At 37.3% G+C, this 23056-nt stretch overlaps 2 protein-coding genes across 4 annotated transcripts in view; one reads left to right on the top strand and one right to left on the bottom strand.

The window, feature by feature from the left end:
• The window catches only part of LOC105841503 (uncharacterized), a 40386-nt gene extending 39008 nt beyond the window's left edge, over positions 1–1378 (bottom strand). Inside the window, exons 1-2 of one of the 3 annotated variants that reach the window (XM_062674362.1) lie at positions 1027–1378; positions 666–750 (exon numbers count right to left, since the gene is read on the bottom strand). The gene's annotated coding sequence lies outside the window, so the exon portion shown is untranslated. The remainder of the gene's footprint in view (positions 1–665; positions 751–1026) is intronic. The other 2 variants (XM_062674364.1, XM_062674363.1) reach the window with 2 other exon arrangements.
• Positions 1–23056, top strand: part of LOC100127051 (high-affinity octopamine transporter protein) — a 70998-nt gene that overhangs the window by 11189 nt on the left and 36753 nt on the right. The window contains exon 2 of the mRNA XM_038018155.2: positions 18213–18315. Coding sequence (XP_037874083.1) covers positions 18252–18315 — 64 coding nt within the window. The 5' untranslated portion in view covers positions 18213–18251. The remainder of the gene's footprint in view (positions 1–18212; positions 18316–23056) is intronic.

Here is a 23056-nt window from a genome sequence, read left to right as displayed (position 1 = left end):
AAGTTTTTTTTTTATTGCCCTTGTAGGCAGACGAGCATACGGCCCACCTGATGGTGAGTGGTTACCGTCACCCATGGACTTCAGCAATGTCAGTGGCAGAGCCAAGCCGCTGCCTACCGCTTAATACACTCCACAAGCCTCGTTTGAAGAAGGACATGTCATAGCGCTCGGGAAACACCGTGGAGGGGAGCTCATTCCATAGCCGGATGGTACATGGCAAAAAAGACCTCTGGAAACGCACTGTGGATGACCGCAGTGGCTCCAGGTAGTATGGATGAACTCTACTCCGGTGGCGGGCGGTGCGATGGTAAAAACGAGATGCCGGTATCATCTCGAGCAATTCCTCAGAGCACGTTGCGTGCAGATAAAAAAAACTTTTATGGTTTTTAAGAATCACTGACTTCTTATACGCAAACGATTCTTTTCGATACAGGATAGATAATTTGAGATTGCAGTCGCTCATTTTGACACACGGCATTGAAGTTCAACTCCATTTTTCTTCTTAGTCTTATATTTTGCATAATCTGTTGTTAATTGTAGTCGTCAGCGATTTGGATTATGCTCCTGTCATTGCCGATGTCCATGTATTTAAGACCCATTGTCGATTAGATGTACAGTAGACCTTCATTGTCTAACAACATTGTCTAATACAAAATAAAACTTACCAGTAATTATGGAGGGAAGTTGTATTACAACTGTTTTGATGTTTGGGATTGTGACGCGTTTTCTTTAAATGAAGTCATCCAAATTCTGAAACTCGGATATTTCTGATTACAATAGGCTCTTAGTAATGTATTATGGTTGGTAATATAGAATTTCGACGCTATTTCATATGAACATCGATTTTTAATGTTAAATAACTTTAAACGAGCAATTCTTGTATATAAAATTTAGTATACAGGGGATTTCGGGGGCGATAAATCGATCTAGCTACGATTTATTTTTATTCGTGTTATCAATAATCAACTCTTCCCGACATCTATTGGCGAATAATAATGCTATTTTTCTTAATTGAGGGCAACTAACCGCTTTAAAGACACAACAAGATGGCGTTATCAAAAAAAAAAAAACGAGCAAAACTCGGTCATCGTCTAGTGTTAATTGCTGCTGTAACATATGGAATATCGAGGAAATTAAACATGAAACGAACACTACAAACTAACGGCCGTGTGTTTTTTAAATTTCAATTGTTTTTCCTATTTTACAATCGTTTCCATGTTCTTCGCGGAATAATGTTTATAACACTTGGTTAAACTGAATGCATGAGCTGTTTTTATCTCTATAACAGTCGAATTGGCAGCCACGGGCCTTTAATATGACAACAAAGCGAGATATATAAATTTACAGAGAACAAGTATTAGCATTATGAAATGTATAAATGTCAAATTTCAGTAAAGTCAGACGAATGTGGCCAAACTTTTTCTGATATATTCAAACCTTCGACTATGATATTTAAATGTAATTTTTTTTTAAGAACTGATTTACGAATTGATGAAGTTTTTTTCCTAAGATTTGAATTTAAACGTATTTAACGTATGTACGAAATAAGCATTAATGTAACAGAATGAATAAGTTATTATAATGAATTTTATTATTAGATAATTAATAAAAACTAATCTAAGTTTAATAGGTACTTTTGAATCTTGTTTTTTACTTTAAAGATTTTTTCGTGCATTTTTCGGAAATGTTGGTCAAAAGAACCTTATGAAATAACCTGACTAAAAGTGGACTGAACTTTTTTTTGTTAGCCTTCAAGAGAGCTAATTAAAAAAGAAAAAAAAAACAACACACACTAACTACTTTTAAGGAACTGTTTGTATTTCCAGAAAATCATTATATTGCAAAAAAATAAGTTTATTAACTGAAATATTTTACGTGTAAATGTTTCAGAATCATTTCATTACATCGAAGCCATGAAATTTTAGTTCATTTGTACATACATACACACATACATACTTTGACGATCACATTTTCACACATCATTTCCTCACCCTACTTTCGCACAAAAAGACACAGATTTTTATGTGTTTCAAGGTCAACCCTACGGTCACTTCACGGACAATTAAACAATATCTCGGTGACAACCTTATCTCTTGTAAGCTCGAATTTTTCGTGTTACGTGACGTTATTACTTTCTCTTGTTTCTCAAATTGTGTTATACTTATGTCGTGTAAAACATGAATTCATTTAAGGCATCTTAAGAGTTGAAGTGGCTAAATCCAAAATTCTGTTTTTTTGGTAAATGGCAAAATTGTATTTTTTTAAATTTTCGATTTTAATGCTTTAAGGTGTGCACTTAATTTTAAAGAGACGAAAAGAGAACTTTGTTCTTTTCTAGACTAAAAGAGACTGTTTAAATTTATAAACTGATAGAATAAATTTTTATAAGACGTTCTATGTAGTATAAAACTCACTTTCTTAAATTTTTTTGTTAAGCCACTTAAATTTTAAATCGATATAATCTACAGTCGATGCCAGGCGAAGTCTGACTTAAATTTTATGGGCGGTGAATCCAAACATCTAATAAGATTAGGCAAAGGGTTCTAATCTATTGATGTTGCACTTTTATTTGCGCGGGTGAGCCGACGAGCTATCGGACCATCAGGTGCACAGACTATATAAATTAAATTTGAGTTCCAGAGCCTAAATCGAGGTAGATGCTCAAAGTTTCACTCAGTGTGGAATTATGGCTATCCCGCTCTCACATTAGGACAGTCGACTGGTTAGCAATAGAAATAGGATAATGAAATCGACGCACGTGGGCCCATAACGTGTCCTTCATTTATTAAACAATGCTGTCTCGTCATCGTTAAAAGATAAGCTTTCATAATTAATTAAAAACGATACCAACACATGAGTGAAAATAAATAATAAATGTTTGACTATATACCGTGCGTATTAATTACCCACTAGTACAGAGGGTAACACGGTGTTAAGTAGTTACCGGAGCCAATAGACCTCTATAACCTAAATGCTGCCACCCACCTTGAGACATGAGTTCCACGTCTCTATTTTAAAGTAAAACCTTATCATAGTCCTCAACGAGGAAGATCGTGATTTTCCCACCAAATCCTCATTCAGTCATTAATCATATAAAAACCAGTTAAATGCAGTGTTTAAATGTAGGTAAACTAATAATTTAATTTATTATTTGTAGGTATTAGTAGATTATATAAGCGGTTTTATTGTACATTTTATATCTGCTTTTTGACTGTTTTTGAATGTAAATTGTGTTTTGGTGTGCAATAAAGTGTATTCTCTCTCTCTCTCTCTCTCTTGTGATCGAGACTGTTCAAGGCATGAAATTGTGATGCGGAAAACGATCAAGTTTAATTTCCTGTTTCGGAGATGTTTTTTTTTTTATTATTTTTAAAGTAGGCCTTTAATAGGGTATCCATCAATTTCAATTACTGGCATTGATGGCTCAGGCAGTTTACATTTTTATTTCGTTTACGTCACAAACGTCTTTCTTTGTGATGAGAGAAAACCTTATTGATTACATGAATTTCCCGTAACAATTTTCAATTACTGTAATCTGTAAACTTCTATTTAATGTTCTTAATCTTAAGCCATCATTCTTTGGAATGTTTTATCAAGGAACTACTTGAAGTTTTCATGCCCTTCTATTTCAGTTATAGATTTTTTTTTAAACTCGGCAAATATAATGGTATAAATATATAATGGTATAAAATGTATATAATGATAGTTATGTGTTAGATTTTTTTTTTTTTTTTTAAGTTACTAACATAGATTATAAGTAATTATTACTAACAAAATGTTATGGTTTTAAAAAAAAAAAAAACTGAAATAAAGTGTTAATAATAATAATAAATAAATGTTTTCTTAGATTTTGAGTTCCGCTGTTTTCTTATGTCATCGGATACATGAAGAATGGACAAATATTAGAAACGGGGCTATGACAGACAGACGCTCTCCACACGGATTTCCTCCCGGATTAGGAGGAGGAATCTCACACCCCCGATTACTCTCTTTAGACAACCCATACCCTGGGCCAGGAAGGTCAAGTACCTGGGCGTTACCCTGGATGCATCGATGACATTCCGCCCGCATATAAAATCAGTCCGTGACCGTGCCGCGTTTATTCTCGGTAGACTCTACCCCATGATCTGTAAGCGGAGTAAAATGTCCCTTCGGAACAAGGTGACACTTTACAAAACTTGCATAAGGCCCGTCATGACTTACGCGAGTGTGGTGTTCGCTCACGCGGCCCGCACACACATAGACACCCTCCAATCCCTACAATCCCGCTTTTGCAGGTTAGCTGTCGGGGCTCCGTGGTTCGTGAGGAACGTTGACCTACACGACGACCTGGGCCTCGAATCAATTCGGAAATACATGAAGTCAGCGTCGGAACGATACTTCGATAAGGCTATGCGTCATGATAATCGCCTTATCGTTGCCGCCGCTGACTACTCCCCGAATCCTGATCATGCAGGAGCCAGTCACCGTCGACGCCCTAGACACGTCCTTACGGATCCATCAGATCCAATAACCTTTGCATTAGATGCCTTCAGCTCTAATACTAGGGGCAGGCTTAGGGACCCCGGTAACCGTACTCGTCGAACTCGACAAAGAGGTCGACGTGCAACCTAACCCATGCATCAGCCCGCTGAGTTTCTCGCCGGATCTTCTCAGCGGGTCGCGATTCCGATCCGGTAGTAGATTCATTCGCGAAACAATTGCTCTTGAGTTGTTAGGTCTCCTTCGGAGGCGCTCGGGCAGTTGTTAGCAAATCCCACCCCTCTTGGCTGAGCCTTGCTCGCCCACCTGTCCTGGTGAAACTGGAAAGGCCTTCGGGCCACCAGTAAACTTTCAATCATAAAAAAAAAAAAAAAAAAGACAGACGCTGTCCAGTTGAAATTTTAATAGTATTTTTGTGTTTCGTTTTGCGAGTATCCCGTTTGTCTGGGAAATTCTTCCAATTTTTCTTTTTCCAAAACCTTATTTAGACTTCAAGAAAAATAGCCTCATGTATATAATATGTATTAGTTAGCACGAAGTGAAGACAAGAAGACTACAAATAAGGTTCCAGTACATACAGAGATCGTACTGTTAATACTCTCAGACACAGCCCACTGAGTTTCTCGCCGGATTTTCTCAGTGGGTTGCGTTTCCGATCCGGTGGTAGATTCTGCGAAGCACGGTTCTTGCTAGGGTTCGTGTCAGCAACGTCGTCAGGTTTGAGGCCCGTGAGCTCACCTACTAATTAAGGTTACGCTGAAATAGCCTCTCAAGGCTCTCAGCTAGGTAGAAAAAACTATCAATAATTCACTAAAATCCACGGATTAATTCACGCTGACCACGGCAAATCATCTGGATGATCAGCAAGTATGATAGCGCTTTGTATATAACGGATTTTAGTTGGTTAAATACGTATAAAACAATTCTAAACGCAACAATATTTACAATCGTAAACAAATTCGCAAAATTTTATCTTTGAACAATGTAGTGAATAATAGCGAATATTTCAATTGGAAGTAGATTAATTACTAATATAGCGTTTTATGCTTATGCATTTCACGCTGAAATTACTGAATGTCATTTACAGTAATGTTACGACGAATTCAGACGTCTCTAACACGAACTGGCAATTGCTTATCACGTTGCGCTGTGTTTGTCAGGAAACTTAATTATAATTGTTACAAATGAACAGCATTGAGATGACTTAAATGATTAATCTTAATTAATTCTTTTATTAGGTGTCTTTTTATTGAAGATGAAAGGTTGCTTGTTATTAACGGATAATAATTTTACAAACTTTACACTTCTTCTTCTTGTCATTATCGCACTCTCTCTCTTCTCTTCTCTTTTTCGACTCAGGCCTATCATACATCATCTCCGCACTTACACCCTTCACTCGCGTATTCTCTTTCATACGGGCCTTCCAATTCTTTAAAGGCCTTAACTATCTAAACCAGACATGAGTTATTTATGAAAAAAAATATATAGGGTCCCAAAACTCAATGCTAGTCGTATAACGGGCCAGAGGCTAAGTTGTACTCGATCTTGGTAAAGGAAAAAATTAAATAAAAACTTTTTTTTTTAAAGTAAAAAATCCACATCTTTTGTGTTTTTAACTACTCTGATCACAAATTAAATCCAAAATATTAATCTATACTAATATATAAATCTACAGTGGTTTTTACGGATGTTCCGTTATAACTACTGAACCGTGCATCCGATTGAATTTAAACTTGGTATCCATGTAGAAAATACATGTACTTAATGGATAGGCTAAAATTTATGTGAGTGTTGGACTCCCTAATAATAATAACAATAAATAATAACGTTAATTTTAAATGCCCAGCGAAGCGGGTGTGTACGGCTGGTTTTTAATAAATTTAAAGAACACAAAAAATAATCATGAAGAAGAGAATCTCAAAAAAGTGTTGATAGTGCTAGGTATAGCAGGGTTATGTTATGAAATTATTGCAATATCATCGTTCTTTGATGCGAGTGAATTTTTATCAAGTGAATCGGACAATTTCAAGTCGGAAAAATGACGTTTAAAGATTCCGTTGCTTAATACACTAAATATGTACATACCAAGCTTATAAGAGCGCGTAGAAAAGACTGCATTCTTTGCCCGAGTCCGATTATCAACAGCGAGAAGGAAATAAATAAAAATCAAAATGGCACTTGTACATTTATGTTGTCCTCATGAATAGTTTTCCAATAGGCGTCATAAAATAAGGAATTAATCCTGAAACGACACGACAGCCGGTCGGGATATAAACTCACAGGGGTTGTGTTGACCGTAAACTCTAATATCTTATATACAAAAGAATTTCTCAGACGAGCTTCTTTTCGAAAAATGCAATTTACCATTTTTCCAACTACCAAGAAGTGTTATTCCAACTATGAATAATTGGTCATTAAGTAATACGGATCGGAGTTTTTCTCTTACATTCAAGCTTAAGAGGTATCTTCGACCGGGCCAATAAGATCCTTAAAATTATTTTCCGTCACCGCTGGCATGACATTTGTTAGCTTGTAAGCATCCAGATTCCATAGATGCATGTCCTTGCTGAACCTTTGGCGTCACAAAATTTTAGATGGTCGGTCTACTTCTTTATATTTTTTTTATTTATTGCCCTTGTAGGCAGTCGAGCATACGGCCCACCTGATGGTGAGTGGTTACCGTCGCCCATGGACTTCAGCAATGCCAGGGGCAGAGCCAAGCCGCTGCCTACCGCTTAATACTCTCCACAAGCCTCGTTTGAAGAAGGACATGTCATAGCGCTCGGGAAACACCGTGAAGGGGAGCTCATTCCATAGCCATATAGTCTGAAAGCTAATTGGTAGATTAGCTAGATTTTTATAAGTGTCATGCGAAGATCGGAACCTGTTGTCTTAACTGATGTAATGAAAAAAATTGTCAACAAAAATATTGACTTAGAAACTTTTCACATTCATATAGATGTTGTTTTTTTCTTCTGCATGTTCTTTTAATGTTAGTTGTGGAGTTGAGTGGCTACCTCAGACCATAGACATTACGACGAGAATGGCGCAACCTATTTTAAGACTTGGGACTGAAGTTACATATTGAATAACGGATGTCTCAATCTCCAAACCGGAAAGAATGATGGCTTTGTCCCACTAATAGGCAGGCTATGATACCTACTCTTGGGGGTTTATATTTACTCCTACCACTAATAGTACTCAGGAAAAGGAGAGTTTAGTGTTTGATAGGAAAATATGTAAAGATTGAGCTATTAATTTAGGCAGTAGGAAAGTGCTAGTGATAATTTGAATAGACCGACATTTGACAAACTACGGCTGCAATTAATCTCATCCGTCGACTTATCTATATATTAATACGTGAAGCAAAAACTTTGTATCCCTTTTTACGAAAATTGCGTGGACGGAGGAGTATGAAATTTTCCACACTTATAGAGAATATAGATGAGAAGTGCACAATGCTAATATTTTTTTAAAATAATGCATAAAAGATACATTAAATCAAAAAAGAAAACATTACACACACTACATACCATGTATTTGACGCACACACGCATGCATACTATTTATTGTCAAACTTTTGTTCTTGACGTCTGTTGTCAAATTGAGAATAGAATATGGTTTGTCTTTGTTAATATTTTTTATAGTGTAGTCTTGGCCAAATTTGTGATTATAGAAGTATAAAATACAATCATAATAGTGTACAAACTATTCCAATTAATTATAGTCGAATTTCGACTACCGCGGGACCTCTAGTATTTCTAAATAAACCTGACAAAACAAACACAGGCCATTCGCTTTCCACATTTAAACGTTAAATTAATTTATCCTCCTTATTTCATTCCGGGAAGGTTATTCTTAATCGCTGTCACTTAATAAATATCATTGTTTATGAAGTATATTTTTGTTTGGGACAATGGCGTTTGCGAATGCTTTTTATTTTGGGGTTTTTTTTTTATTGCTTAGATGGGTGGACGAGGTCACAGTCCACCTGGTGTTAAGTGGTTACTGGAGCCCATAGACATCTACAACGAAATGCGCCACCCACCTTGAGATATAAGTTCTAAGGTCTTAAGTATAGTTATAGCGGCTACCCCACCCTTCAAACCGAAATGCATTACTGCTTCACGGCAGAAATAGGCAGGGTGGTGGTACCCACCCGCACGGACTCACTAGAGGTCCTTCCACCAGTAAAAACCGATTCGAAACCGCTTCGTTGGTTTAGAAGTAAGTAATTCACGCCGACGGCTACGGGTTATCGTAATGTGAATGTCTGTTACTGTCTTGAAACACCATGTATCGGTCATCAATGCCTGTACATTGAAGAAGATTTAAATAGAAAAGAGGGTAAACTAAACAATTTAAAAAACTAGAGATTATTAGAATTATTTTCTCTCAGTCGATTTGTTTACTCACACACATCTCCTGCGCTACTGAACGATCTCTCGTGTAGGTTTCAAAGGCAGACATAGATTGATTTGAGGCAGAATATAGGCTGATTTTATAAAAAATCGAAAGTTACCACCAGAGCTACAAAAGCTATCATCATTAGCCCACAGATGTCTACTGCTGGACATAGGCCTGCCACAACACCAAACAACACACCAACACAAATCAAGGTTCGCCAGGATAACCTGTCCTGCACAGCCCGCATTTGTCGTATTCTCGTGACTTTTAGCAGGTTTTCAATCCATCTCGTGGAAAGCCTATCCACGCTACATTTTCCGGTGCACGGTCGCCAATTGAGAATTTTATGGTCGCAGCAGTCTTTTAGCTATGTGCCTTGCCCATTACCACTTCAACCTCACCATCCCTTGGGCTATTTCGGTTATCCTGGGTCATTTGCGAATTACCTCATTCATGTATCGGTCTAGCAGAGAAACATTAAATAATAGCCTTCCTGTTTACGGTTTGTGGAGAAAAGAGCATGACGGTGGTCTCTTCTCGGGCTAGCTCAGGAAACACCCAAACATTGGCCATGTTTGTGTTGTTCTTATCATTTGAATTAATCTCACTTTTAAGCCGCTTACAAAAACTACATGCTTATACAAATTCGTTTAGAGCAATTTCATATTTTCCATACCTAGTGTTGACAAGCGAGTATCAATGATTTCCACCTGAAAACACAATTTATGCATTAATTTCATATAGTTCGGTTCCACACAGCCCTGTTCAAGTAGGGTGTGAACATAATTAATTACTCGCTGAGTAAGAGCACCCTTGAGGGCGCATTTTATTAAATAGCTTTAGATTTCAAAACGCCATTTTAGCTCAATTACACCTTCGGCCTTTCTGCTAATTTCCTCAAAAATTAATTGAATTAAAATGCTTAGTGATATTCAATTAACGTATTTAGTGTAACACAACTGTATGTGCTATGAAAATATGGATAAAATTGTCGTCATATATCTCATTTCCTGGCTGTTAATGCTATGCTAGCTTGCTGCAGATTAAAGGAATCTTTTTTATCATATTAGGTATCGGTGAAAATTATTTATTTATGGTTAAAACTAATTTCTTGGTGACATAATTCATTATAGTAATTTTTCCCACAATTTCTGGAGATTCTCTCCAAAGTACAACTTAAAAGTTTATTTGTCAATTAGAACACTTCACAAACACTTTAAAATTCTCAATTCGCTTCTTCCGCTTCGCTTCTGGTGATCCGTTTGCTGTTTCGCTTCGAGTAGTTCCGATTACTAACTGACTGCGTGCCATCTCTGCAACGCTTTTATCGCCGATACCAGATCTCTAGAATTATCGAGAATATTCCACACAAATCAAGTATTGTGTTTCCGCTATCTAACAATGGATGGCGTTGTACTTCTCGAGCATTCTAGATGCTACTAGATTCTTCGATATTCGTTCGACTATTCGGCGATACATAACGTTACTCTTACCGGCGTAACAATATCTAAAATGCGACTCTAGGGAACTTAAGTAAATTTCAAATCATTAAGATGGTAGGCAGCTTACCGATGGTCATCTTGGGAGTTCGCAAGGATAGGTATCATCACTTGGCCCATGTCTGTAGCGAAGCAATAATGTGTCCCGGTTCAAAGGGTAGGGCAGCTGTTGTACTATAAAACAGTGACCTTTTTTTTTTTTTATAACCGCATTTACACTGTTGATATCTATGGGCTCCGGTAACCATATAATAATACCAGGCAGGTGGTAAATTCGTTCATTCAACAGACGAACGAAAAGAAGTAGTTCCGCGAATGTCCCAATGGGGATGTTAGTAAAGACGCACTTTGTGATACATTGACCTTGGTCAATTGTAATTCCTTTAGCGACCTTCGCTGTGATGTCGTGAGTTCGGGTAATTAATAAGAATCCTTGACTGGCCGTGTACAAAGCAGACAGTATTCTGAAGCGTTAATATTTTTATAGGGTACGTTGATTTTAAACAAACACCACAACTAAATGTTAGTTGTACGTGTCTCAATGCCTAGAAAAAGTATATTGACACGTAATTTTCACGTCAATATCTACATATATAAAAATGAATTGCTGTTAGTTAGTCACGCTAAAACTCGAGAACGGCAGGACCGATTTGGCTAATTTTGGTCTTGAATTATTTGTGGAAGTCCAGGGAAGGTTTAAAAGATAGATAAATATGAAAATGCTCGGAATTAAATAAAAATAACAATTTTGTTTTTCCTTTGATGTGTCCCACGTCGGACGGATTCCTTTTGTTTGTTTTAAGTTTATTTTATACAAAAGTTTAGGTCTTTTATTTATCGATTGAGGCACTACTCAGGGCTAGCTGAGGCTGAGGGGTTAGCTAGTATTAGGAAATAATCGATCACAGACTACGCGGCAATTGAACTGATTGTTAAGATACGCAATAAAAGCTTTGTCACTATTTCACGTGTTTACCTAAATCAAAAGTTATAAAATAACTAGCTGACCCGGCAAACGCTGTGTTGCCTTAAATAAGATTTCTAGGGAAATTCTACTGTAGAAAAAAAACCTCATTTAACCACATAATACCTCATTATAAACAAAAAAAAACCAAAAAATTAAAATAAAAAATAAATGTTTGGGGTGGACAACCCTTTTCACTTAGGGGTATGAAAAATAGATAGTAGCCGATTCTCAGACCTACTGAACATACTATTGATACACAAATAAAACCAAAAAAACATGGCTGAAAAATGTATAGTATTGTATAGCTCTCAAATATATTAAGTGTATAATCTATGATGTATAGTGAGTAAGTAAGACAGGAGACCGGCTTCGTCCTTATCCCTACTACGTGATGTTTGCTGGATGAGTGGTGATACCTGGCGGGGATAACTGATCGATTGATAGTTGATCAGTAGTCGACCGGCGAGGGCGGGAGATCAAATACAATTTAAAAAAAAAATTCGTAATTAAAGGAACTTGAAATTATAAACTCTGAATAAGAATTTATCGTACTACAATTATAATATTTGATTACCATCTTGCAACCTTATTATATACCTATATATCTGTGCATAGAATAAAAAAAAGATGTGTGGTGTCGTGGGACACCGGATAGGAACGAAGTTCCCAATTATAAAAATATTAATTTAAAGTTCTATTCGAGGTATGAAGAAAGAGAGAGAGAGACAGAGAGAGAGAGAGACAGACAGACAGACAGAGAAACATGCGACGCCGCACAGCTTACAATAGCTTACTATAGCAAAAAGTGTCGTGACAACTTTTCGTAAGAATTTATAGCAAAAAGTGTCGTGACAACTTTTCATTAGAATTTATAGCAAAAAGTGTCGTGACAACTTTTCGTAAGAATTTTTTCCGTCTAGCCCCCTTTCACAACGCGCGATAAGGAACTTCGTTCCAAAATATTAATCGGGTTGGAAAAATAGGGGTTGATCGTATAAGAGTGAAAATTGAGAGTAATATGATTTTTTATTATTTTAAGTCCTGACAAAACAACATAAAAAACTTGCCAAAAAAATTAAAGTTTATAATTAACAAATAAAAAATAGGGGTTGATCATAGAGGGATGAAAGATGAAGAGTAACATTAGATTTTTTATTTTAATTCATGACAAAATAAAAATAAAAATGAAAATCTTGCCAAAAAAATTAAAGTTTATAATTAAGAAATAAAAATAAGGGTTAATCGTAGAGGGGTGAAAATTTCAGAGTAATATGAATTTTTTTATTCTACGTCATGACAAAATAAAAACAAAATTCTCGCAAAAAATTTTAAAGTTTTTAATTAGCAAATAAAAAATAAGGGTTGATCGTAGAGGAGTGAAAATTGAGGATTGTATGTATTTTTGTATGTTGTATCATAAAAAAATAGAAATTAAAAATTTTGTCTAAAAAATAAAAATAAAAATTTAGGGGTGGACTACCCCTAACATTTAGGGGGATGAAAAATAGATGTTGGCTGATTCTCATAGATACTGGATAAGCACAAAAAATTTCATCAAAATCGGTCAAGCCGTTTCGGAGGAGTATGGCAACGAAAACTGTGACACGAGAATTTTATATATTAGATAATAATACAATTGATTTTTCAATATCACGTCTCAAGCTGGACCGTGTTATTGAGGTTGTGATGCCTATGGGCTCGAGTAATCTAACACAAGGTGGATTGTAGAACAAAATAAGTATCATTAGGACTTCTTTGCTCTAATTATTCCGCGAAGTTAATATTAGTTCCTGTTAAGACATTTTTTTTATTGCTTAGATGGGTTAACGAGCTCACGGCCCACCTGGTGTTAATTGGTTCCCGCGACATCTACAACGTAAATAGCGAGACATGAATTCGAAGGTCTCACTTTTAACAGTGCAACGGCTGCCCCGCTTTTTAAACCGAAACGCATTACTGCTTCTCGGCAGAAACAGGCAGTACTTGCCTGTACGGACTCACAAGACGCCCTACCACCAGTAAAAGTCTTTAGCGTAACTGTAATTTTGTCCATAATAAGAGCAGAGGGTACGCTATGCTGACTATAGGTTCCAAATAATAACTTTTAATGTCCGAGAATGCTTTGTTAGATTAAATATTAAACACATTGTATCTCATCGTTAATATCAAATTGTGTTATAAAATGAAATTTCAGCACTACACAGAGGCACTTTACATTCTTGCTAAGTTGTTAATGGGTAATATTTATAATTTTATAGTTGTTTCGATTTTGTTTTATAGTATTATACTGGTGGTAGGTCCTCTTTTTACTGGTGGTAGGACCTCTTGTTACTGGTAGTAGGACCTCTTGCTACTGGTGGTGGGACCTCTTGTGAGTCCGCACGGGTAGGTACCACCACCCCGCCTATTTCTGCCGTGAAGCAGTAATGCGTTTCGGTTTGAAGGGTGGGGCAGCCGTTGTAACTATACTGAGACCTTAGAACTTATCTCAAGGTGGGTGGCGACATTTACGTTGTAGATGTCTGTGGGTTCCGGTAACTTCTTAACAGCAGGTGGGCTGTGAGGCCATCCACCCATCTAAGCAATAAAAAAAAGAGTTAATTTTTTTATGGAAAATTAAATTTTCGTGTGTAATAAACAAAAATAGAAATTGACTTTGTACATTTAGCATCCTAAAGTCGTCATTTATTTCATCTAATTTTATGACACGTTATGGGGTACTAGAAGACCAACTGGGAGACCAAAATACAGAATAATAAAAGACAATCATCATCGGTCCACAGACGTCCACTTCTGGGTACTTCATAGATTTGTCATATTGACCGGTCCTGTGCTACTCGCAATCAGCGGACTTTCAATTCTCATAATACTACTCACGTAACATGTAGTCGAAAAATCAGAACTAAAATCTCTCCGTAGACGTTGGCGAAACTAAATTAAATCTAGATCTGTACGTAAAGGCTGTACCGTAAATTTGTACACATAATATACTTATGCAGTTAATTAAAAACCACTCACACATGCACAGCTGCCACAAAGTTGCACACGCATCTCATAAACTTTAATAAAAATTCGAATTTTCCGGAGTCTTTTGTCAAGTCTATAATATCGTAGAGCGTCGTAGCACGTAGCATTCGTGGACGGCTCTACGAAGCTACGTAACTGTATTCAATTATTATTAGATTGAATTGTTAAGAATTTAGTCTATACTTAATATTATAAAGAGGAAAGATTTGTTTGTTTGTTTGTTTCGAATAGGCTCCGAAACTACTGGACCGATTTGAAAAATTCTTTTTCCATTAGAAGCCGACATTGTCCCTGATGAACATAGGCTACTTTTTTTTATTTTTTTTTTATTTTTTTTTTTTGTTTCATGTGTGTTTTAATGTTTCCGAAGCGAAGCGAGGGCGGGTCGCTAGTTTTCAAATAAATTAGAATCAAATTGAAACAGTCATATTGTCCAGTTTGTCTGTTTAAATGTCATAGCTATTTTAGTCAAGGAAATTTACGATAGATAATATGAGTCTATAGTTATTGTAGTCCTAAAAGTGTGTCAGTCAGTATCAGGCATAAGTTAAAAAGTATTTCTAAATATTTGCTACTAATCGTAATAACTGCTAATAGTCTTTATATTTAATTAAATAAACTAAAGTATCTGAATAAGGGCTACTTGCAGTACATTTGTATAATAATTAATCATTTAATAATATTGTGTAGGCTTTGACCTTTTCGAGTTTCGTCTCCTTGTTTTAATGGAATATTAATGACTTATAAAATTTTAGATGAGAAATATTCTATCTAATTACTTTATTTTTCTTCCCACACACTACTACTAATTACTAGGGCTTTCATTTGAGAGGTTTCTTTGACCTAAAATCTAAAGCGTAGCCGGTAATGTATTTAGGTAGATAATAATAATAATGCCTTTATTTCCCGATCATTTTACCTTTTTGACTGACGATTTAAAGTAGACTAAAAAACAATATCTACTCGGGTGCAATGAAATCGCACATCTGTACATTTTTTGAAAAATATTATTTACTTCTTTTTATTTAAAAAAATACATATATTTTTTTACATAAGGTTAAAGGATAGTTCAATGCCTATTCAATGATACCACATAAGACATGATAAGTTTACCTGCCTGCTGAAACAAAACGACAACAGCAAACTCCAAAAATTGCTCCCTCAACTCACTGCAGTTTGCAAGACCAACTGCAGGTATAAAAAGGCATGTTTTGTGTAAAACGACATCAGTTGCAAGCCAACGCTTAACCTGATAAGACCTCTAGTGACTCCAATTGCATTTGTCTGAAAAAGATGGATACTACTCCGGAAAAAGCCGCTCAAGTCGTCGCTCTAATTGAAGCGGGTCAGAACCAGAGTGCTGTAGCTCGACAACTGAATATCAGGCGATATTCAGTTCGTCGTGTGTACCAGCGCTATCGGGAGACTGGTGGCTTTGAAAGGGGACGAGGATCTAGTCGAGCAAGAGCTACAACACAGTGCGACAACAGATTTCTTGTAACGACAGCGTTGCGAAATCGTCGTTTGACTGCCGTTGAAATTGCACAGCAGCTTCAACAGGTGCGTGAAGTGGTATTCAGCAGGTGGACAGTCAGAAGGAGACTTGCCGAAGGTGGTTTGACTGCGCATAGGCCAGCAAATGGCCCTAAATTGACGCCAGCTCACCGCCGGGCTCGTTTTCGATTTGCACAAGAACACGTCAACTGGACAGCCGACCAGTGGAAAGCAGTCCTGTTCTCAGACGAGTCCAGAATGTGTCTTCATGATAATGATGGACGTGGAAGGGTCTACAGAAGGCACTCAGAGCGATTTTTCCCAATGTTGCATCACAGAACGTGTAGCATACGGTGCGGCGGCGGTGGTTCGTGTATGTTCTGGGGAGGTACCTCACTCGAACGAAAAACAGAGCTTGTCTTCATCGTTGGGGCCAATATTAGGCGACAAACAAGAGGTCTAACATCTCAACGATACATAGAGGAAGTTCTACAAGAACATGTCGTACCATTTGGCCGTTTAATTGGAAGTAACTTCCTTTTTATGCATGACAATGCAAGACCTCATACCGCTGCGATAGTGAGACAATACTTACAAGAAGTAAATGTACCCGTGATGGAGTGGCCAGCTCGGAACCCGGACCTTAATCCGATTGAATATTTGTGGGACGAATTAAAAAGAAAAATTAAAAGTCGAAATAGTGCTCCAGCTAATCTCCAGGAGCTACAAAATGCGCTCAAAGAGGAATGGGACGCCATGCCACAAGACTTTATCAGAAACTTGATAGAGTCGATGGGGAATCGGTGTGAAGCTGTAATTCGGGCAAGAGGGGGCAATACTTGTTACTAATAAATGATTTTTCAGTATTTTTTGTTTTTTTTTTTTATTAATCCCCAAATTTTAAACGGTTTAGTTGAGTAATCGTTTTGTAATAAAGATTAAATTGTTGTTGTATTTTATTTTCCTCAAGAAAGTAACCTTATCTCCACTTATATGTTATCATTGAACAGGTATTGAACTAACCTTTAACCCTATGTTAAAAAATATATGTATTTTTTTAAATTAAAAGAAGTAAATAATATTTTTCAAAAAATGTACAGATGTGCGATTTCATTGCACCCGAGTGTATATATATATAAATGAATTGCTGTTCGTTAGTCTCGCTAAAACTCGAGAACAGCTAGACCGATTTGGCTGATTTTGGTCTTGAATTATTTGTGGAAGTCCAGAGAAGGTTTAAAAGGTAGATAGAAATATGAAAATGCTCTTAATTAAATAAAAATAACAATTTTGTTTTTCCATTGATGTGTTCCCCGTCGGACGGATTCCTTTTGTTTTTTTTAGTTTATTTTATACAAAAGTTTAGGTCTTTTATTTATCGATTGAGGCACTACGAAGTCTGCCGGGTCAGCTAGTATTTTATAAAAATAAGATTTAAAAGTAAAATCTACATTTATATTACAAAAGTTTTATAAATATTTATACTACATAGTCTCTGGTCTCGGTGTGACTTTCGGCAAAGGCCTTCTCCAACTCTTCACACTGCTTTCTTTTTGCTGCTACTTTTATCCAAAGAGGTCCAGAGGTAATTTTCAGTTCATCATCCCATCTTCTTGCCTTGTGACCTTAGCTCCTTGAACCATTTCGTGGGTACCAAACAGTCACCTGTTTGTTTCTTACTACACGTAAATAGTAAATAACGGGATTTTGACGCAATTTTTTTTAATGATTATTTATTCTTATGCTAAATCGAAAACCGGATGTTTTTAAAAAACCCGTTGAAAGTATATATATACTGTTTGAATGTACTCATTTGTGTGGTAATTCACAACGTTAACAAAAGACACGCATAACGTTTCATGACGTCATCGCTTAAAGTAGGTGTGTGCGAGAGAGACAGCGAGATGTTCTCTAATTTCTTTATACCACACATCTTTCGTGGTATTTTCTTCTGCATACAAACGAATGCATAAATTGTGATACCTATGAGCTTAGCTAAGGTGCGTGTTAGGATCTTCCATCTAGATTATTATAATATAATAAAGCTATAATATATTTTTTTTGGAGCGAAGTTTCTAATTGGACGATGCGGAGGGGTACCCTAACCGGGAAAAAACGTCCGTAACGTAAGATTTTTATTAGTAATGCACAGTGTACGACTTAACTTTGTAATAAAGTACAAAAAATATAATTTTTTTTTTATCATTCATTGAACTTTAAATTAATATTTTTATAATAAGGAACTTCGTTCCTATCCGGTGTCCCACGACACCACACGTCTTTGTTTTACAAACATGCAGTATAGTTAATATGAAATATATTAATGTTTTATGTAGGTCTGGAGCAATGAGAGTATAGCAAGCGTAGTGGCCGGGATGGCGGCCATGCCTGGACAAGGGAACAGCGTGAGTGCTGGTGAAATGAAGAACACAACGCCAGGCGAGTAAATTTTCCTTTCGGTTTTTTTTTGAAAGGTTGAGGGCAAGCCGGCAGGGGCAGCCGTTGAAACTATACTTCTCAGTATAGTAAATTAAACTTATTACAATATTAAATTGTGAATATAAATCATTCTAGAACCCACTGGAACACACAACATTTTGATCAAAATCAATCCAGCCGTTTCGGAGGAGTTCACTAACACGGACAGAAGAATAATGTACATACATTAAGATCATATTACTAAACCTTGTTTTAATTTAATTAAGGAGTACAATTTCAGTATCTGTCGACTCTCAGAGCTGAGAAAACGAAAATAAACAAAATTTGAGCACTTCTTTTTATTGCTCAGGTATGTGGACGAGCTCACAGCCCACCAGGTGGTGGTGTTAAATGGTTACCGGAGCCCATAGGCATCTACAATGTAAATGCGCCACCCACCTTGAGATATGAGTTCTAAGGTCTCAGTTTAGTTACAACGGCTGCCCCACCCTTCAAACCGAAACGCATTACTGCTTGACGGCAGGAATACGTGTGGTGGTGGTACCTACCCGCGCGGACTCACAAGAGGTCCTACCACCAGTAAATGTAAATAATGTAATCAAAATAAGTCCACCGGTAAAACAACACATCAATCACACGGGGCAGTACTACTAATTATCAGGGTTTTCATTTCAGAAAGTAGACTAAAAAACAATATCTATACTAATATACTTATATAAATCTACAATGGTTTTTACCCATGTTCCGTTATAACTACTGAACCATGCATCCGATTGACTTGAAACTTGGTATCCATGAAGAAAATACACGTACTTAATGGATAGGCTAATATTTATATGCGTGTTGGGCTGCCTACACCAGTTGCGGGGGCGTAAATGATGAGAATCTTTGTGGGGGTGAAAAATAATAATGTTAATTTCAAATGCCCAGCGAAGCGGGCGGGTACAGCTAGTATTTTATAAAAATAAAATTTAAAAGTAAATTCGACATTTATACTACAAAATGTCTTTGGTCTTGGTGAAACTTTCGGCAAAGGTCTCCTCTAACTCTTCACACTGCTTTCTGTCTGGTGCTACTTTTATCCAAAGGAATCTAGAGGCAATTTTCAGTTCGTCCTTCCAACTTCTGATAATTTTCAACAGAACTCTAATTTTCATTTTTGGGCTTAAAATATTTTACGTTTTGATTGTACCACGATGCGTGGCTGCGATGATGTAGTGCTCTCGAGTGGAACACGGATCGCGGCTATCTCGCCTACCTACGGCTACCAGTAATGGCGGTTCGATATAGTGTACGTCTGTAGCATAACTTTATTAGTACAAGTTCAGTCGCTCGATTCAATTATACCTATAGGCGGATATCAAACGGTTTTAGGAATTTCTTGAGGCTGAATAAGTAATTCGTAATTCGTTTAGGTATTTACTGATTTACGATTGATACTATTTATTAGTTCCGGATAGTATTATTTTCACGGTCACTGGTCAATGTAACATTTTAAGATAGATTAAAAAAATGTTTCGTAATTATTTATAAGATTACTTATTATTTAGAGGTTTTTAAATTAAAATTGTAAGAATTTTTACCTAAAAAAAGTAAAGAGGCGAAGCGTAAGCCTTTTTTCTCCACCTTATCCCACTAGGTGATCTTGTAGCGTGCAACATTCGGTTGCACTCGGGCGTCATCGGTCGCGATCGGAGTTCCCGAACGCGCAGGTGTCCCGTGACGTCACACTGCGAGATTCGCGCGCGTCGATTTAAGTGGATTGTAAAAACGTATTGAAGTGAAACTTCTTTATCGGCGTTGGAAAAAAATTTACCGTCACATTTTTCGGTTACGCGTCACATTTTTCCGTTACGCGCCATCTTTTTTGTATTCATGTCTATGATAATAAAATCCTTTTGTTTAAACTTTATCTAATTTAACTTTTTTGTATTCATGTCTATGATAATAAAATCCTTTTGTTTAAACTTTATCTAATTTAACTTTATTTAACCAATTTCTAGAAAGTTGCATGTAGATCATTTTTCGAAAAATAAGGCCATAAAGAAGTTTCACTTCTTACGTGTGTACACTAGTACACGCACACATTTTTTTTTTATAATTTTAGTTTTAATTTGTGCCTTGTAGTGCCTAGCGACTTGTTTACTCCTTTTACGTTATAATAGAACATTGTACACATATTACATTATATATATTGTTTAATTGGTGTGTTTGACTTTTATGTGCATAATATCCCGAGAATACGAATAACTAACCACAGTGGTGACCCCGACATGATTCAGTGTACAAGTTATAAATATATTAAATCGTTGTATTAACAAGAAAGACTTAGTGATGACTTCAAATAGTGACAAGATGGAAAATGCGAGCGAGGTTTGTCGTGTTGGCGTTAAAGTCCCGCCATTTTGGCCTAACGAGCCCGCGTTGTGGTTCGTACAATTGGAAGGACAGTTCGCGCTTTCAAATATCACGGTTGATGCGACAAAATTTTACCACGTCTTGGCAAATCTAGATTATAAATACGTGTGTGAAGTTAAAGACATTATAACTAATCCGCCAACGGAAAACAAATACGAGAAGATAAAAACGGAGTTGATTTCGCGGTTATCTGCGTCCCAAGAACAACGAGTGAGACAGCTTCTTACACATGAAGAACTGGGCGACAGAAAACCGTCACAATTTTTGCGACACTTACGAAATCTAGCTGGATCAGATGTACCTGACGAGTTCATTCGGTCATTGTGGACGAGTCGTTTACCTAGTCACGTACAAGCGATTATAGCAGCGCAAGTCGATCTCCCTCTAGACTCAGTCGCTCAAATTGTTGATAAAATTCATGAGATTACGCTCCAACCTCAGAATCAAGTGGCTGCAATGTCTACGGCAGTTCCCACAACCGAAGTTTCTTCTTCTACGTTTACTATGGAACAACTGACACGCCGCATTGATGATCTCGCAAAGAAGATGGATGAGCTGTCGGCTATTTCCCATTCGCGCTCGAGAACTCGAGCACAGTCCCCGCGCTGGCGTCAACGATCCCGAAGCCGCTCCAGCGTAGATACAAGGCTCTGCTGGTACCATCGACGTTTTGGTAACAAATCTACGAAGTGCCGGGAGCCGTGTTCCTTCAGAGAGGGAAACGAAACAAGCAGTCAGTGAAGACGGCGACTCCTGACTGCGGTAGAGTGACAGCTGGCCGTGTTTTTGTAACCGATCGTAAGACAAAAGTGCAATATTTAGTTGACACCGGTTCAGACTTATGTGTTTACCCGTATAAGTGCGTACAAAATCGACAATGTGTGAAAACAGACTATAAACTGTATGCAGCAAACGGTTCAACCATAAACACGTTCGGTTGGATAAACATTTCTTTAGATTTTGGACTTAGACGTGCATTCTTTTGGCGTTTCGTTATAGCGGACGTCGGCAAGCCTATTATAGGCATAGATTTTTTGTCGCATTATAACTTATTAGTGGATGCTAGACATCACCGTTTGATAGACAATATAACGTCGCTCAGTGCTCACGCTCAGCCTGCGTCAACCGATTTGTATCAAATTAAGTCTGTTACAGGTACTTCACGCTATCATGATTTGCTTTCTCAGTTTCCGGACATCACTCGTCCGGCTGGGGACCTGTCTAAGCGTAAAATTAAACATAATACGTTTCACCACATCCGTACCACTCCAGGGCCACCAGTATTCAGTCGTCCTCGTCGTCTAGCACCGGATCGACTCCGAATAGCCACCCGTGAGTTCGAGGATATGGTAAGAGCAGGTATTGCAGTAAGATCAGACAGTCCATGGTCATCGCCATTACACTTAGTTCCGAAGAAAAATAATGAGTGGCGCGTGTGTGGCGACTATCGGGCATTAAATGCGCGTACAATACCTGACCGATACCCGGTCCGCCATATGGGCGACTTTTCACATAACCTTTTTGGGTGTACCGTCTACAGCAAAATCGATTTGATCCGAGCTTATAATCAATTACCAGTAAACCCAGCAGATATAGCGAAAACAGCTGTTACGACTCCTTTCGGATTATTTGAATTTCCGTTTATGAGCTTCGGTCTTTGCAACGCAGCTCAAACATTTCAACGCTTCATGGATGAAATCTTGAGAGACCTTGACTTTTGTTATCCTTATATCGATGATATTTTAATAGGGAGCCAGAATGAGACATTGCACCTGGAACATTTGAAGAAAGTATTTCAACGTCTCCAGGACCACGGCGTTGTTATTAATGTTTCGAAATGCGTGTTTGGTGAGCCCCAGGTAGATTTTTTAGGCTACGCCGTATCATCTTCGGGCACCAGACCGCTTCTTCAGAAAGTGGAGGCGATCCAGAACTTCCCGCAGCCGAAAACTATTAAAGAATTACGAAGATTTATGGGTATGGTTAATTTCTATAGACGTTTCATGCCTAAAGCTGCAAATATCCAAGCTCCGCTCCATAATGTTTTATCCGGCCCAGCTTTAAAACCCCGTACGCCTATTACCTGGTCAGCTGAACTGCTGGAAGCCTTTATCGCTTGTAAGAAAAGTTTAGCTGAAGCGACATTGCTAGCTCATCCTAACCCATCGGCAGCTTTGATACTCTGTACGGATGCTTCTGATAATGCAATCGGTGCCGTACTACAGCAAAAGACAGATGAAGGACAGCAACCACTCGGATTCTTTTCAAAAAAATTGAATAAAGCTCAAAGAAAGTATAGCCCATTCGATAGAGAGTTGTTAGC

Source organism: Bombyx mori, chromosome 20 (assembly GCF_030269925.1).
Source record: "Bombyx mori chromosome 20, ASM3026992v2".
In the NCBI taxonomy this organism is placed as follows: Eukaryota; Metazoa; Arthropoda; class Insecta; order Lepidoptera; family Bombycidae; genus Bombyx; species Bombyx mori.
This window is presented reverse-complemented; position numbering and strand designations above follow the sequence as displayed.